At 34.5% G+C, this 16885-nt stretch overlaps 2 protein-coding genes across 2 annotated transcripts; both read left to right on the plus strand.

Moving 5' to 3' along the window:
- Window positions 1-2965: 2965 nt before the first annotated feature.
- LOC106658784 (soluble calcium-activated nucleotidase 1-like) lies at window positions 2966-5316 on the plus strand. Its single transcript, XM_014380902.2, has 5 exons — window positions 2966-3150; window positions 3381-4135; window positions 4209-4412; window positions 4490-4647; window positions 4727-5316. Exons 1-5 carry the CDS (start codon window positions 3140-3142, stop codon window positions 4937-4939), a joined length of 1341 nt encoding a protein of 446 aa, XP_014236388.1. The 5' UTR covers window positions 2966-3139; the 3' UTR covers window positions 4940-5316.
- A 671-nt stretch (window positions 5317-5987) lies between these two features.
- Window positions 5988-16700, plus strand: LOC106658683 (tetratricopeptide repeat protein 39C-like). The gene is made up of 20 exons (XM_023459990.1): window positions 5988-6871; window positions 7519-7685; window positions 8233-8376; window positions 10336-10537; window positions 11363-11618; window positions 12370-12570; window positions 12848-13016; window positions 13091-13289; window positions 13439-13690; window positions 13767-13975; window positions 14048-14167; window positions 15007-15020; window positions 15107-15231; window positions 15304-15407; window positions 15470-15590; window positions 15656-15775; window positions 15840-15955; window positions 16031-16198; window positions 16285-16377; window positions 16458-16700. Exons 2-20 carry the CDS (start codon window positions 7539-7541, stop codon window positions 16587-16589), a joined length of 2892 nt encoding a protein of 963 aa, XP_023315758.1. The 5' UTR covers window positions 5988-6871; window positions 7519-7538; the 3' UTR covers window positions 16590-16700.
- Window positions 16701-16885: the final 185 nt, after the last annotated feature.

Consider the following 16885-nt stretch of genomic DNA (forward strand, 5'->3'; position numbering starts at 1 on the left):
ATGAGTTGACAACCAATTGTAGTTCTCGATGCATTTTATACGAACGAAAAATGTAGTAAATGTTGTTTTGACAGTTTTTTTGATGCGAGTAAATGAACACGCAAGGCACGTGAAACCCCGAGATTTGCATGCCAAGTTAAGGGCTCGTTATGTACTTACAAACTTTCTTACTCCTTTTACTACTCAGAAGTATGGCTTAGATTGGGGTAAATTAATACTCCAAGATTTAATCGGAGATAACAGTACCCATGCCATTAACAACACCTTGAAATTTCGTACGTTAACTTAAACTCAATCTATGGTACAATGACCACATCGATTGCTTATTTTTTCAAATTTCGATATATTTACTTCTGAAACGTCTTAAGGGGAGGTTTTCTTCAAGCTCAACTAAAATATCTTTTTTTTTGTATTTCCAAATTGCTTATGCTTTCAATCCATTACTAAAATTTCGTATGTGAATTCGAATTCTTAGTCAGTCAAAGTCAGGATTGCGAGTAAGCATTTACACGGCGATCAAAGGCAGTTGACAATTCTAAACGTGTTTTTCTCGAAAACATGTTTTCTGAGAAGGGCAGCAAGATATCTGAAAAACTACTTTAGATATCGATAAGAATTTTGTTTTCATTCTAAAGATAATTAAATTTTCTGGATCTTGAGTACTTCATCAACTTCCTTCTATGAGAAAAAAATCACAAAAATCACGTAATTTTAAGGATTCTAGATGAGAACCTCCCTTAAAATAAAATATTTCAAATTGACTCTCGTCATTTGACCCTTACATCAGCCGTATCTCTCAAAATTTTAAGAATGGTAATTAAGCAAGATATTATGCGTAAGCCGAAGAATTTTAACTCATATAGCTCTTGTCTTGTTGTACGCACAAATCGTGCAAACGTTTGCAAAACTTATTGACTTTTTAGTGTAAGATTCTATGCTCAAGATATGGCATGCAGACATTGCATAAAACATCGAGATGATCCTTATCGTATCTTTTACCCAGACGAAGAGTGAAGAGTTGTATAAGGATGTGTACAACTAAGCAAATTGGTATAGACGACGTCAATGTGGTATAATTAGACGTATATTTATTTCATCGTCGACAGCTTCCGATTGCACCAAAATATTTGAAGTAATCAAATAGAAGAGTCAAACTGTGAAAATGAAATGAAGAAAAAAATCAATTAGAAGACTAGAGAAAATATGCGTCAAAATACAGAAGAAAAAGTATAATGCGATTAGAAGAATATTTAACTCAAAGAAATTTGGTTTACTCTCAACGGATTCATCCGATCCCCTTGCGAGCGAGCTTATCAAACACACACTCGCGAATGCTGCATGAAATCCATACGTTGTACATATAGAAGTCCGACGCACTTTCTTCGCGTTCGAATTTCCCCTTCAGGATCGACCGCGTACCCCAGTGAGCTGAATATCATCAAGAAAACGCATAAGCGGTATGCCACCCTCCGTCTTCATATCCCCTCGATGTTACATTCGCACACTCGTGTATGTATGCGCATACGTGTGTTTTTCTTCCCAACTGACCCGCTCGATGAAGCGATCGTATTTTTTTCGATAACCCCAATTGCAAATGTATAGCCCTCCAAGCCAACTTATTATTTTAGGCAGCTGCTATTTTTTGTATTTTATCATAAAGTAACAGCGACCGTCTTAAATAATCAAACAAATTAATTAATAAAGAAAGTTTATTATAAGACTTACTTTGCTTGTTCAAATTGCAAATATTACCGAATTAAAGTTTTAAATTCAATGAAACATTACAGATAGGGCGAGTCCGAATAAAACTCAACAATTCCACCATAAAATACGCTATTAAAAACAAGAACAAAAAAAGTATGTGAAGAAATTGAATTAACATTAAAAATTGATAAATAGCTGTTTAAGAACAGCAGTTAGAAGTCAAACTTTAACAAAATCGCTTAAAAAATTAAAATCCAACCAAGTTAAATATTTAATTCCCAAATTAAAACTCAAATAAATTCAAACAATTTTACGAAGAAATGAAAGTTCAAGAAAGTAAAGCATTCACAAAGAAAATTCAATCAAGGTAAAGATCTGAAGGTTCATTTCTGGTCGTTTGATTGTCTAGAATCCATTGAACATTATATTAAAATATAAGGTACAAAGAAATTTTTCGTAAAATTTCAGCCAATAATATATCAATTAGGAAAAAATGGCAAGATTTTTATTATGATTTATTATGAATCGCACACGAGTGATTTCGGCAGCTAGTCCGTATTAGTTTAACGGTTCAAGTCGGTGAAGTCTACACGCACTTAAAACCCATTTTCTTCCGTTAGTTTAAGCCAAGTCATGTCTCCATTTTTGCCTATCGTAGTTGAGAATGATCATGCGATAGCATCTAAATTTTCGTAAGTGAATTAACATTTTCTTGTTTCAACTTAAGATTGAACTGTACAAGTTGCTGCCGGTTTCTAATCGTCAGCATAAACCTATGATACGTATCTCTTGATTCTTGAATTTAGCGTTAGTTTTTTTTAAAAATTCAATCGCTTTTCACAGGTCCTATCACCCATAGAAAAATGGTATAAAAGTTAAATCATTGATCGATCATAGGCTAAGTGTCGATCAGGGGGTGAGCCCATATACAATTGGCTTTCCGGCCTTTCTAAAGGTTAATATTGAAAAGTCGCTTGACCTTGGTGCGTACTTCATAGTTTATTGTTATTTTTAATATAAAAATTGCGAGTAAAACTTGAAACCGTTGATACGTTCATTCGTAATTTCAAACGCATTATCAGTCACAGATCGTGGACCTATCGAATTGACAACGACGAATTATCGATGCGCTCGATTCGGTATCATCGACTGTCGTCGTTATGTAACTTTCAATACTCGAGTATAAGCAATGTAGATTGGTAACTTATTAGGTAATAAATGAAGTAGCTATTTTGAAAATAGACACTTCGCGCAAGACGTAGATCGCGCCAATCGCCACACTGGGAGGCGGCTACACTGAACGAATGTTAGTAAGCCTGGCAAGGCGGTAACGTGACGAACGAGGCATTCATCTGCTCCCGAGAATTCCAGCCGCAGACGCCAAAGATACGCAGGTGCACATACTTCCAGTGCAATATAGAACCAGCTTATCGCCATGAGACCGAGGTTAGTTCGCTTTGTCCCCCACCCGCGTAGTCTAGCAGAAAACTTACACGTACAAGTTCACATGCCAAGCCGCAACACATCATCATCATGTTTCATTGTTGAACTCAAAGAGGAAACATCCACGACAACAGATCGCTGTCGATATTTTCAATTATAAACATCTTATACTGAGTAGTAAGCCACTCGTGTCTAGATGAAGATCCAGCAGTGTCAATAACAAATCGTTACAGAAAAAAGCAACAGCCAAGTCAACGACGAGATCGCCCTCAACGACTACCTAAAGAACATCTGTTGCAAGCGACAAATACTGCAGAAGAAGATGATGAGATGACAACGGCTAATTACGCTTACACACCATTGCAAAATCAAAATAATAATAGACAAATAGGCAGCATGTTATCCAGAGACTGGCGACAGGCCCTTCGAACTCCTCACGTCTATAGAGTTGGAAACAGTACTCTACGCATACAGAGTCAATTTATCGTTTTCCTTCTATTCATATTTTTTATCGCTTTATATTACTATGGATACTCCTTACTTACTAGTCTTATTTGTACTGCTCCGCAGCCCCATAGTACAATGTCACCTAGTCACTTCTACTTTTATAATAGAACTTATCCTTTAACGCCACCAGTTAAACAATATACTGGTATCTCGTATGCCATTGCCATTGTTAGTGATTTGGATACCAATTCAAAAGTTGAAGGTAAACAGAAGCACGATACATGGCAAAGCTATTTTAAAAAAGGCACTTTGACATGGATGCCATCTAGAAATGTTGTATCCGTTGAATGGGAAGCTAGCATGACTTCATTGAACTCTCAACTAGGTCTTAGTGGCAGAGGAATGGAGCTTTCAGAGCTTATTACATTTGATGGTAGATTGCTAACTTTTGATGATAGAACAGGAATGGTTTATGCTTTTGAAGGAGACAAAGTTTATCCTTGGGTCATACTAATGGATGGCAATGGAAAAAATCTCAAAGGTTCATTTTCATTTTTATTGCCTTGAAGTAATTAAAAACTTTTAGACATAAGATTTGCTTAATTTTTTCACAGGTTTTAAATCTGAATGGGCAGCTGTGAAAGATGATCAATTGTATGTTGGCAGTATGGGCAAAGAATGGACTACACCTACTGGTGAATTTGTAAATAACAATCCCCAATGGATCAAAATCATTTCACCTAGAGGAGAAATACACTCTACTAATTGGGTATCCAATTATAATCGGTTGCGAGAAGTATTAGATATCCACTTTCCTGGTATAATTTATCTTTAATTTTAACTAAAAAATGGTCAAACAAAACATAAAATTGGTCTTCAAACCTTTATTCTGTAGGGTACATGATTCATGAATCTGGAGCATGGAGTAATATACACCGTAAATGGTTCTTTTTACCTCGAAGATGTTCTAAAGAGCAATACAATGAAACAAAAGATGAATCCATGAGCTGTAATGTATTGATAAGTGCAGATGAAACTTTTGTGAATGTTCAGGTCTGAATTGAATTTTCATTACTATTCTATAACATATTTTACAATTGTTTAAATAATCTTAATATATTTCTTGTATTAGGTAACTTACATTGGATCTGTAGTACCAATTAGAGGATATTCAAGTTTCAAATTCCTACCTGGTTCAAAAGATACAATTATAGTTGCTCTGAAGACTGAAGAATACAAAGGAAATACTGCTACTTATATTACAGCATTTACGATCGAAGGTCAAATACTGATGCCTGATGAGAAAATTACAGATAAAAAATTTGAAGGCTTGGAATTTGTATGACATTCCTTGTTGAATTTTATAAAGACTTATCAATATTGTATAAAGTGTAAATAATGCAAGTCAAATAATGTCTGTGAATTACATAGAGTTTTAAATTTCATAAACATTCATTAAGAGATCAATTCAATTGAATTGATACTTCAATCAATGAAATGTGATCAAGAAGTAGACATTTTTAATACTTCTGTTGACCAGAGGGATATATTTTATTTATATTCATTATTGTGAGTACCATTGACGACCTTGTCAAACTTAGGGAAAAATGTTTGAATTATGATAGACTCATATAAATTAAAAGCTAATTTGTTACTGTTAAAATGTTTGTGAAATCAGACAAATGCTTATAAATAATTGTAAATAATAATTTTAGTAAAAAATTATTTTCATGATTTTTGAAAAGTTTTCTATTTTTGTAAGTAGACTAACTGTACGATAATGTAGAAAACTGTCAAAAGGGAAATTCAATTCAAGAACTTTTACAAATTCAGTTGATAAAGTAGAGATTTTGTGATACAACTGCTTATTCATTGGGGCAAAAGTATCTTTAATTATGTTTATTTAAAAGTGATAAAGTAGAGCTTTCCTTAAAAATTTGGCCTCATACTGAAACTCCAGACAACATTTTAATTTTTTTTTTAAACTTAATTTTATATGCAAAAATGAAAGGTATTTTTTGTCCACGTTAGAAGTCATAATTTTTCAGACCCAAATCAAAAATAAATCATTTAGTTTAAGTATCACAATTCTGTACGCTCTAAGAATGAAAATTTTGAGCAGCAAGAAATCGGTCTATCTATGCATATAAGTAGTGTACTATGCGTCGAGTGCATCGCGCCCGCTTTTATATCCACTCGCCTTCGACCAGTGGAGAGTAGAGCAGCCGTACGTCGCGGCGCTGGTGTATCTCAGGGTCACGGGTGGCATTTCCAGGCAAAAATCAATAATATTCGCGAAATATAGAATACTCGCTCATGCACGTAATAAGAGCAAGAGCGCCGGGCTCTCGCGTAGTCTGCGGCGCCTAAAAGGGTTAGTCGACCCTGCGCACTTCGCTCGGTGCGATCTGCTCTTCAGTTTATCTTCATTTTTTATTGCATATTAACCTTTTCTATTCCCTGTTTTTAAACGTGATTAGTGTTTTTTTTTATTACAATGAAAAGTTCAACAAAGTCGTGGTATTTAAATTTAACAATAGGTGAGTAGATCATCTATAAATCGAATAGTGCAGGGCTTCCTTGGTTCTGTTCTTACTTTACTTTTCGCTTAAACTGTTTAATTAAAGACGTGACACGATTTGTGCACTCAAAAAATTTTAAACGCAATTTTAATAGTCCCGCCATTCCTTTGTATTTACCATTCTTTAAAAAATAATATTTATTTTAGTCTTAACTTTAGTCTGCAGAATATAATGATGCATTTAAGTATAATAATTAAAAAATGATTCATTCAAATTTGAGATTTAAACGTTTAAATCACCGTTCAGTGGAAAAAACATCTCAATCGTCATAACAAGAAATAATTGAAAGAGTAATGAAGATTATATCTCTTCAAAAATATGAAAAAAATAACATGAAAAAACTTAATTGAAGAAAAGGAAAGATTTCAAGCTTGCGTATAATTGAGCTTTTTCCTGGCGGGTTCCGTACTTTTTTGTCCTTAACAACTTCGCAATCGCCGGAGCGCGACAGACTTTGCATTCTACTCGACGGTGCAGTATTCGATCGCAGTGCACGTGCAGCTGTCGGCTGGGCAGTACCGTGTTTTAGTGCGTCGTCGCACATCGCATGTCATTTACGATGCTCTTCGACGTTTTCTTCGAAAAACCAACGGGGAAAAGGCGAAGGTGCAAATTGCCATTGTTAAAAACAATATATAGCCGCTCAGAAGGCGATCGCATGTCACCAACTATGCATCGTGATCATCTTCGATCTGGTAAGCATACTTTTAATCTACTTACATACATTATACTCACCTCGTGACGTAGTTGCAGTCTTGAAACGATCAATTGTCCTATACATACTTTTGTACCTACATTGCCCCGGCTAATTTCGCATTAAAAATGAAAATGGTCTTTTTATTAATGAAACAAATGCTTTTTCCTATGAGTTGTATATTGACACTCTCTACGAAAAGTAACACGTTTCCATTTAAATTAACATACAAACGTGTTACGCTTCGTGAGGATCATCGTTATATATTATATAATCAATGGTAATTTTTTAAATAAGTGTTTATATTTGTTTACAAGATGATTCATCAATAAAAATAGACTAAAATGAATTACACATATGAAACAAAACAAAATTATATTGGATGATATGCTGTTAATCGGTTAAGCATAAAAACTAAATTGTTGACTGATAAACAAGTTCCAAAACCCATATCAAGTGTGTTAAAATATGTTTTTCATTACTTTATTTGGATCGTATGTGTTAAAGATCAGTAACTTAAACCACTCAACGAGACGAAAAGTTAATTTTATTTCAATTAATACTCAATCATTATTATCTATAGTTTTTACGGAAGATTTACAAACAATAAAAAGTCTTGATTTATAATACGTATAATATATGGTGTAGAATAAAAGAAAATCAAGGAAATGGTTTCCACGGAAGCTGATTGGGATATTGCCAGAAAAGGAATTGCTCTTCTGTTGAATAATCAAACCGACGAAGCCGAAAGATTGTTCTCTCAACATCCTCGCAGTTTTCAAATAAAAGCTGGGCGATGTTTCGTATTATTCATGGTAATATGCTTAACTCAAGCTGAATTCTTATTTCTTGGCACCATGTGACTTTTAATCTTTATGACTTGTTCGACCCTTGCACAATGTTTTTTTATTGCCATGGTATGCTTGGAAAATTATGATACGCAAATATTTGTGCAATGAAAGTACGAGCAAATAAAACATACTATAAATTTCTATTTGAAATTCGTTGATAGAGTAAATGGCTCAATATTTATATACATGGATAGGCTTCCAGTAGATTGGTTATTTTGATGATTATTACAATTATTCTACAATATTCAATGATATTAAGTATTTTATTTACTCAAGATACTTTATGGATATTTAAAAATATAGCTACAATCATTGAATATTACAAAATAATTATCATAATTATGAAAGTAACGAATCATCTATGCAGCCCATCCATTAATATATTGGTCAAGTCACTCTTACGAGGTTCGTAAAATATCAGACATTGTGTACGAGTTGAATCTTCTTGCACTTTTTCGCAAGTGCACATTGATATGCCACACGTAGCACGTGAGCCTTGTTATCGTTGCAGAACGCCTTGATGACGTTCGAGGAGGACAAGGTGCGCCAGGCAGTCGAGCTTTTACGAGACATGGAACGAGATTGTCAAGCCAACGACGACGGTTGGCTCAGATCCATGAAAAATCGAGTTTTCGGCCCTGCTGACCTAACGGCCGTAAGTTTTCTTTCTCATTGCAATGATTCAATCGAATTTTTTAATTTACAAATAACTTGCCAATGATTGAAGAAAACAATGGCCAAATTTACGTAAAATAAAATAAAAATAAAGAGGGTCAAAAGAGGCAAAAGTACTGGAGGGCACGTAGGAATTAGGTTGCAGCGCTTGGGTGTTTCTGGTGAATTTTACGTGTATATGAGCAATTCTCTAAATGAAACGCATTTTTGGAGGTAGAATCGCGGCAAATTTTTTTTTCAACCTACGCGGATACGGACCCCCGGGAAATGTTTTTGGGGGTCCTAGGAACATGTAACCACGTAGGAACCATTGAAATTTCAATTGTGCTTACTTTTATAGCTACTTTTGTGATTTAGAGGACGAAAAATCATGTTTTCTCGCAAATTCGGCTAATTACTTAATTTCTAAGTCGCTGAAAAAGTATCAAAACTCATTTTAAAAAAGTGACTGACTACTCCATTCAATAGGAAATTTTCTCAGCTTTTCAATGGTGTTATCAGATTTTCCGATAAGTCGCACATTCACCGAGAAAATCGCCATCAAACATGCCAAGCTAAATATCTCGAAAAACTCGGTACGGAAAAAGTGATCTTAGAGGTTTAATTTCGATTTTTCCTCGTGAAAATGAAATTTATCGAAAAATCTGACTGCACCATGAGAAAGCTGAGGAAATTTTCTATCGAAAGCATATCTTCATTTATTTTTTCAGTGGAATTACGAGCTAGTTTTGATTGTAGTGAGCCGAAAACCTCGCGACCGCGCTGAATCAACTCGGAAACAGAAAACAGCGAACAACGTAAAAGAAATTCCCATGTATAACATTGTAATTCCACTGAAAAAATAAATGAAGATATGCTTTCGATAGAAAATTTCCTCAGCTTTCTCATGGTGCAGTCAGATTTTTCGATAAATTTCATTTTCACGAGGAAAAATCGAAATTAAACCTCAAAGATCACTTTTTCTGTACCGAGTTTTTCGAGATATTTAGCTTGGCATGTTTGATGGCGATTTTCTCGGTGAATATGCGATTTGTCGGAAAATCTGATAACACCATTGAAAAGCTGAGAAAATTTCCTATCGAATGGAGTAGTCAGTCACTTTTTTAAAATGAGTTTTGATACTTTTTCAGCGACTTAGAAATTAAGTAATTAGCCGAATTTGCGAGAAAACATGATTTTTCGTCCTCTAAATCACAAAAGTAGCTATAAAAGTAAGCACTATTGAAATTTCAATGGTTCCTACGTGGTTACATGTTCCTAGGACCCCCAAAAACATTTCCCGGGGGTCCGTATCCGCGTAGGTTGAAAAAAAAATTTGCCGCGATTCTACCTCCAAAAATGCGTTTCATTTAGAGAATTGCTCATATATACGACTAACGTGGAGTACTTTTTTTATTTTTTAATTGGTCTTTCGTGAATAAATTCTTTAGTAAAAATGTTGTAAATATTGTTACTGTGATATTTGTTAAGGATTTTTCGATACATTACCGTCTCGAGTCTCGATTAGAATTTGGCGAACGATCGATAGTCTTTATCTTGGAAATCAACCTCTTTTAACTCGCGATCACGTCGATAAATCTACTTCCATTTCGCATGAGTGAAATAGAAGCACGCCGAGCTTCGTAGTAATTTGCGCCAGCTGCACAATCGCTTTATAAACAAACTCTGCGGCCTCAATCGTCGCGCGTCCTTGCAGTCTACACGGCGTCGCATAAGCGCGGCTCCCATGCGATCGTGCCGTGCACTGACATCGTCTTGTGCATCAACACTTGGACGGGCTTTTTACTTTGCTGAAGGGCATGAAATATTTAGGCTAGTTAGCATAGGCTCCGAGACGAGCTCCAGGTAGTCATGGCAAGGGAGCCGAGAATGTGCGAGCACATGTTCTTGCCTAATTGACGAGTGTATGATATTTTTTTCTGTGTAACTTTTCGAGCAGAAGGAGTACGTGCAGAGATTGGAACGACAGGTCGTGTTGGCGGACTCGCAAGTGTGCGCGGCACTTTTGACACTTCTGCAACAGGAGCTGAGCGGCTACGTGCGCGCCGGCTGGATGCTGCGTAAAGCTTGGCGGATCTATCAAAGCACCTATAATCAGATACTGCAGCTGCATAGACGTACTTTTGGCACCTGTCCATCTGGTTCGTACACGTTTCAACTTCCCTACTTTTTTTCACTGCTATTTCATTTCCTACGAATCACCTCATATCGTCCCACCGAAAAATTTACTTTGGTTGAAAATCAATATGCGATGATTCTGACTGTAGGTTTCAATTCGAATCAATCGTAGATGTTTCAGGACTGATTTTTTATAAACATTTTTGGCTACTAATCTGTGGCATGAATTTTAAACACACGAAAAATGTTTTCTACAGTAACACCGACAAAAATGAAATTGTAATTGACATATTAATAAAGAAACATCGTCAATCAACTGTTGGTTTTCAATATTTGATTAATTGCAATTAACAAGGAAACTACCTGACATCTGAGTCATGGATTCGCTCTAAATATTTTGGGGATTTCTTGATTCCTAAGAATGAAGCTCCCTGTATTTAGTTTAATCTCATATGCCTTAAAGACCATTTTTTAAAAGACTTTCCATATTATAAAAAAATTGTTGTTATTTTTCATTTCGAGATAGAAGGACTTAAATGAAAAAATGCACAAAATTTTATCATAATTTTTGAAACTGTCTGTCCCTTATATTGATAGGCCCAAATTTCACGTTTTTCTTAGGGATTTTAGAGACCTCTGAAAAAGGGTAATGAGTAATTTTAAAAATTCTTAAAAAGTTCTGACAGATTCTTTGAAAAATGTTGAGATTTTTTTGTGTACTTCTATTTCGAGAGCTTCTATCTCGAGATAGAAAATAGCAACGATATTTTAATATTATAGGAATTTCTCTCAGGCCTTTAGAGCAAAAGAATTAAAAAATATTTGACTCATGATATCGAAATCGATAGGTTTTGCATCACTGCGAGGTAGTATCAGCGGCAGCGGAAATCCACCGTCGCAGCTGACCAGTCCCTCAAGTCCCAATCAGCCCGACTGGTCACCCGCCTCATCGTACAACGGCAGCGCGAGGAGCTCGTTAAACGATGGTGGACCTGGGCCCTACGTCACGCCCACTTCGCCGTTCGAAACACCGTCGTCAGGTCTGCGCAGCTCACTATCAATGCTCTTCTCGTTCGCCGGCATCTCCTCAGAACAACCGACACCGTAATTCTTTATTTTTAACAACAAAAACGACAAACAAATATAGAATCATAGAGTTTACGTAGTAATTTTTCAACACTTTTACATTAATCTTTGATTAATTAAAAAAAAAAATATGTCGGTAGATTTTTTCTAGTATGGTGCTTGTTGCGTAGAAAGTCACACGAACGAAGAAGTGGTAATTCTCTAATTCACCATTATGAGATATAAAAGTCACATATTTACAAGTTAGCGCTCGCGATAAAGTTTAGTTATTTTAGAAATTAGATAAATTGCTCTTTTTAAAATAATTAAAGCTAGGGAAAACCTACCAATAATTGACCAGCACCCACTTAATAATTGCTTTTAAAAATGTGTTAGATAAAACAACTAGAAATACATTTGCATGGATATTATTCAATTCTTTTCACAAATGGTGCATCTTATTTCCCGTGTCCAATTATTATATAACAAGGAAAGAGTATACTTGCTGTACATTCTAAACGGGACATTTACTGGTTGAAAACCTCCAATCACTGGTTAAAATACCTTATTACACGTAAATTCTTTATTTTTATTTCAATATAATTTATTTCATGGTATTATTAGCTTAAAAGTATTTTTCATCAGAAACCTTTTTTAGAACATACATTTGTTTACTACTTGTTCATAGACTAAAATTATTTTATTATGTGAAATTGTTATTTAAATAATTCATTCATATTAAAAAAAAGCGATGAAGTTGTAGTTATCATAAAGTTGAACGTTCATACAGGTTCGTGGAACCGACAGAAGTCACTCGTTTAATGACGGCCGTTAGCTTCGGTTACGGAGTATTTCAACTATTCGTGAGCTTGATGCCACCCACCATGCTAAAATACATCCACTTGCTGGGTTTTGAAGGTGACAGGCAAGCAGGCCTCACGGCTCTCATGTACTCGAGATCCAGCCAAGACATGCGAGCTCCACTCGCTACGTACGTTACTTTATATATTTGTATGTATGTACTACACATTTCTGACGTGCACTAGGCATACAGACGAGCACTTACGTATTTATATACCTCTTTGGAGTCATACCTTTTGCCCTCCAAAGCTTTTCATGCAAAGAAAGCTCGTTATTTGCCCACGTTTTCTTTCCGACTAAGTGAGATAAGAGCGACCTTTCATCTTTCACCAACTCAAATGAGACAGAATTATATTTTTTCTTTTTTTTTAATACATTTGACGAATAAAGAAATGTTGAAATTACAGGCTAGCCTTGCTTTGGTTCCATACAATCGTCAGACCATTTTTCGGACTGGATGGAGCGAACGTAGAGGCTGGCGTCGAAGCTGCCAAAGAACTTCTCATAGAGAGCCAGCCAGAATTCGGAGACTCGGCTGTTTTTCTTTTTTTCCACGGCAGAATTGAACGTTTGCAGGTAACATTTTTGATTAACGTAAGAACTTGATAAAATTTTCGGGGGCAATAATTATTTTCTTATCGTATTACAAGTCGAACGTCAATGGAGCATTGCGTGCCTACCAGAGAGCTGTGCAATTATCCTCGCAGAGAGAAGTGAAGCTACTATGTTTGCACGAGGTTGCCTGGTGCCATTTGATTCACCTTAATTACGAAGAAGCTCACGGCTCCTTGACCAAATTACAGGAAGACTCTCGTTGGTCTAAGAGCTTTTACGCTTATCTAGCCGCCGGTAAGTGTTCTTAATTTGATCCTTGCATGCTGACGTCGAGAACGTCACATGCTATACCGCGATTAACTCGAGCGATTAAAAGCCAATATTCGAAATTAATTTTTATTACTCAATGAGTAATACTCGTATCGAATTCTTTGGCATTTTAGTGTCTTCTGGATCCGATGGACACTTTGATCGAGTAATTTCAATCAATCGGAAGTTGATATTTCTGTTGACCGGCACCGCAAGAGAATCCCAAATTGGCATTTTCATTGCAAGGCGAGCTCCAAAACTCATAAATCCTGATAATGGCGAAGTTTACACCGTCCCGCACTATAGAATGCTGGTTTACGAGCTGCTGTATTTGTGGAATGCCATGCCCTCGTGCTCCAAAGAATCACTTCGCGTTATTGTATTTGGTGAGACTTACAATTTTATCTAAATCCAAAAATTCTTAACTTTTATAATTTTATCGTTAATAATTCGCTTGCTCAGATTGTAGAAACAGTCGGTCAGAAGAACCCATGACTGGCCTGGCTGACCTTCTCGAAGGTGCAGCTTATGCTTTCCTCGGAGACCAAGATGCTTCAGTGAGGTGCTATCGAAATTGCTTAGCACGCCGTACACCGTCCAAAGATGTCATAGATCAGCATATTAGTGCATTTGCTCTTTATGAGTTGGGCAGTGCATTGTGTGATATGAAAGTATGTTATTGGTCAAACATTTTATTCACGTATTTGAACAAATATTTCAATATTTGTATTTAAATCTTGCAGAATTATGAAGAAGGAAGATTTTGTTTTCACAAAGCGCTAACGATGTACAAAAATTATGATTTCGATGGTCGCCTTAGCGTTCGAATTCATTCTGCGCTCAAGAAAGTTTTGACTATCGACGTTAGATAAAAAAATTTAAATGCTTTCAACGCATTGTATTTTGTATCAGCAAATTTTAAATGATGAAACATAAACATAGAAAAAGATGACTTAATACGATGAATAGCATACCGTGATATTAATTTAGCGCTTTTATGATAAAACATAAAAAATGAAAAAATATTACCATCTATGATGGTCACTCAATAAAACACAGAGTATATTACACATAATAATATTGTGTATATTGCAATAATGTACAAAATAATCAAAAAGTTTAGCGTGTATCATTGCGTTATCGATGTAATAAATTGTTTGAATTAACCTTGCTTAGTCGCGAATTTAGTATTGACCATGTATCTACTTAAAAAATCAAATTGACGCAATGTATTTATGTTATAAAATATATATGTCTAATACTTATTTAAAACGTTGAATTTTTTTTCTGAAATAAACATTTTAACTCGGAAGTTTAATGGAAATTATTAAAAGTGATGGTCCTCGATTTGCTTGATGAGTTAAGTTTTTTAATGCAAATTTTAATTAATAACACGAGGATCTTATGTTAGAGAAATATTTACATTGTAAGTGCGGGTTTAATAAAATTTACATACATGCAAACATTCCGACCACATATGATAATTATGTAATCATATATTACCAGCAAGATGTTTATAAAATTTTTAAATCAAAATAAAATTGTTTATTTCTTTTTGATTCCTGGAATCGATTATATATTTCTCTAAGTAACTTGGATGAATTTATATTTTCTACTTTTTTTATAGTTTAGTGCTTAAAACTATGATAAGAATATTCTGTTTATAATTATACATTAACCATGCAAAATAATCTGAAGATAGTTCACATTAAAAATGTTGGTCATAACCTACAGAAACGCTGTATTGTCAACTCGGAATTATTTTTTCATTACAAATAATACTATGTTAATAATCCAATGAGTTACCAAAATGGTTGCAGTTTTGAACCGGGAAATTGTGTTGTTCAAGATCATTCTTGCAGAAAAGGCTCTTGGTTTTGTAAATTTCTCAAACCATTGTTTTCTTTTGTAGTGTCTGTTGCTCTCGGTGAGGGTTAAGAACTTTTGTAAATCCAGCGCAATATTTCATCTTTAAACTTAAAATTTTTTTTTTTTTTAGTATTATCCATATCTCATGTATGTGAAAAATATTCGTCCAATAACTCTTTTCGAGAAATTAAGGCAGATTTGAGTTCATTAAGGAATAATTTGAACATACTCTCGGTAAGTAAGTAAATATACGTTCATTGTAGTTAAAGAAAAAAAAATTATCGATAACTTTATAGGATGACGTGAAAACTTTGATGGAAGCAAAAGAATTGCATACGAGTAAATGGAAAGATGTAGCATGTAAGGTTCCTAAAATAACTGAGGCCATTTCTAACTTAAGAACGGAATTGACTGAAGGTATATCATCCAACAACTTGATGATTTTTTTATAGTTAAATATCATTCATTACTTGATTTGGTAGAAGCGGAAAGATTACAAGAATTGTCATCTCCGGATAATATTAAAAAAATAACAAATCAACAACTCGAAATATATAATGCAGATAAAACTGGGCAAGCAGATTATGCTTTAGAAACATCAGGTACTACTTTCATTAATTGAATAAAGGGCATTTCATGGCTTGTTTAACTATTTTCGGATGATAGGTGGAGCAATTATTTCTATTAGGAAAACAGAAACATACACAGGTGGCGCAGTGGCTTGGAAATTATTAGGAATGCCTATTTGTAAACAAGATAATAATCCAAGATCTATTATTCAGGTTAAAAAATAATGACACTGATTTTCAATAACAATGTTTTTTGGTAACCAGATTAAAAAAATAAATTTCCATCAGAAAGGGGTATTACCTGGGGAATGTTGGGCTATCAGAGGAAACACTGGAGAAGTAGTAATTCAACTAATGGGTAGCGTTCGTGTGTCTGGTTTTAGTCTTGAACATATATCTCCTGCTATCTCTCCTACCGGTGAAAATAGTTCAGCTCCGAAAGAATTTTCAATTTGGGTTAGATTCGAAATCTTAAAAAAAATTAGTATTCTTAGGGTTTATGAAATTGATAGAATATATTTTACTAAAGTTTTTTAATTTAGGGTCTTGACGATGAGCACGATAAAAATCCATTTATGTTTGGTAAATATACTTATGATATTAAGGGTCCAGCTGTACAGTTTTTCTCCATACAGGTAGTCACTGAGTCATTTGAAATTTAATTTCTAAGTAACAAAGTAATATCTCTTTTCAAGTTATAATTATGATTTTAAAGAAGGATCCAAAGAGGGCATATGAATTTGTTGAATTGAAGATTCATTCCAATGGTGGCAATAGCAAATATACATGTATCTACAGAATCAGAGTGCACGGCATTCTTGAATCGTATCAAGAGATTAGAGTTTAGATTTAACAGATGTGCATACAACTTTTACATGAATAAGTTTGAAACAAGATGTAAGGGAATTTTATGTTTCAAGTAACTGAGAAAATTCTGAACCCCCATTTTCTATATTTGTATAATTTTAATTTTATAGGCAGGTATATTTAGTAAACTATACAACAATGTGTCTAATAAAAATATGATACTATTAAAAAATGTATGGTTTTAAAAATAAGTTGTATTGTTTTAAAATGTTAAGTAAAAGTAATAATTTTTAAAACATTCGAAATAATATAGTTATTTAATATATTTTCTTTGTA

The sequence above is a fragment of the Trichogramma pretiosum genome, unplaced genomic scaffold (assembly GCF_000599845.2).
Source record: "Trichogramma pretiosum strain Unisexual culture from Peru unplaced genomic scaffold, Tpre_2.0 scaffold10, whole genome shotgun sequence".
Classification (NCBI taxonomy): domain Eukaryota; kingdom Metazoa; phylum Arthropoda; class Insecta; order Hymenoptera; family Trichogrammatidae; genus Trichogramma; species Trichogramma pretiosum.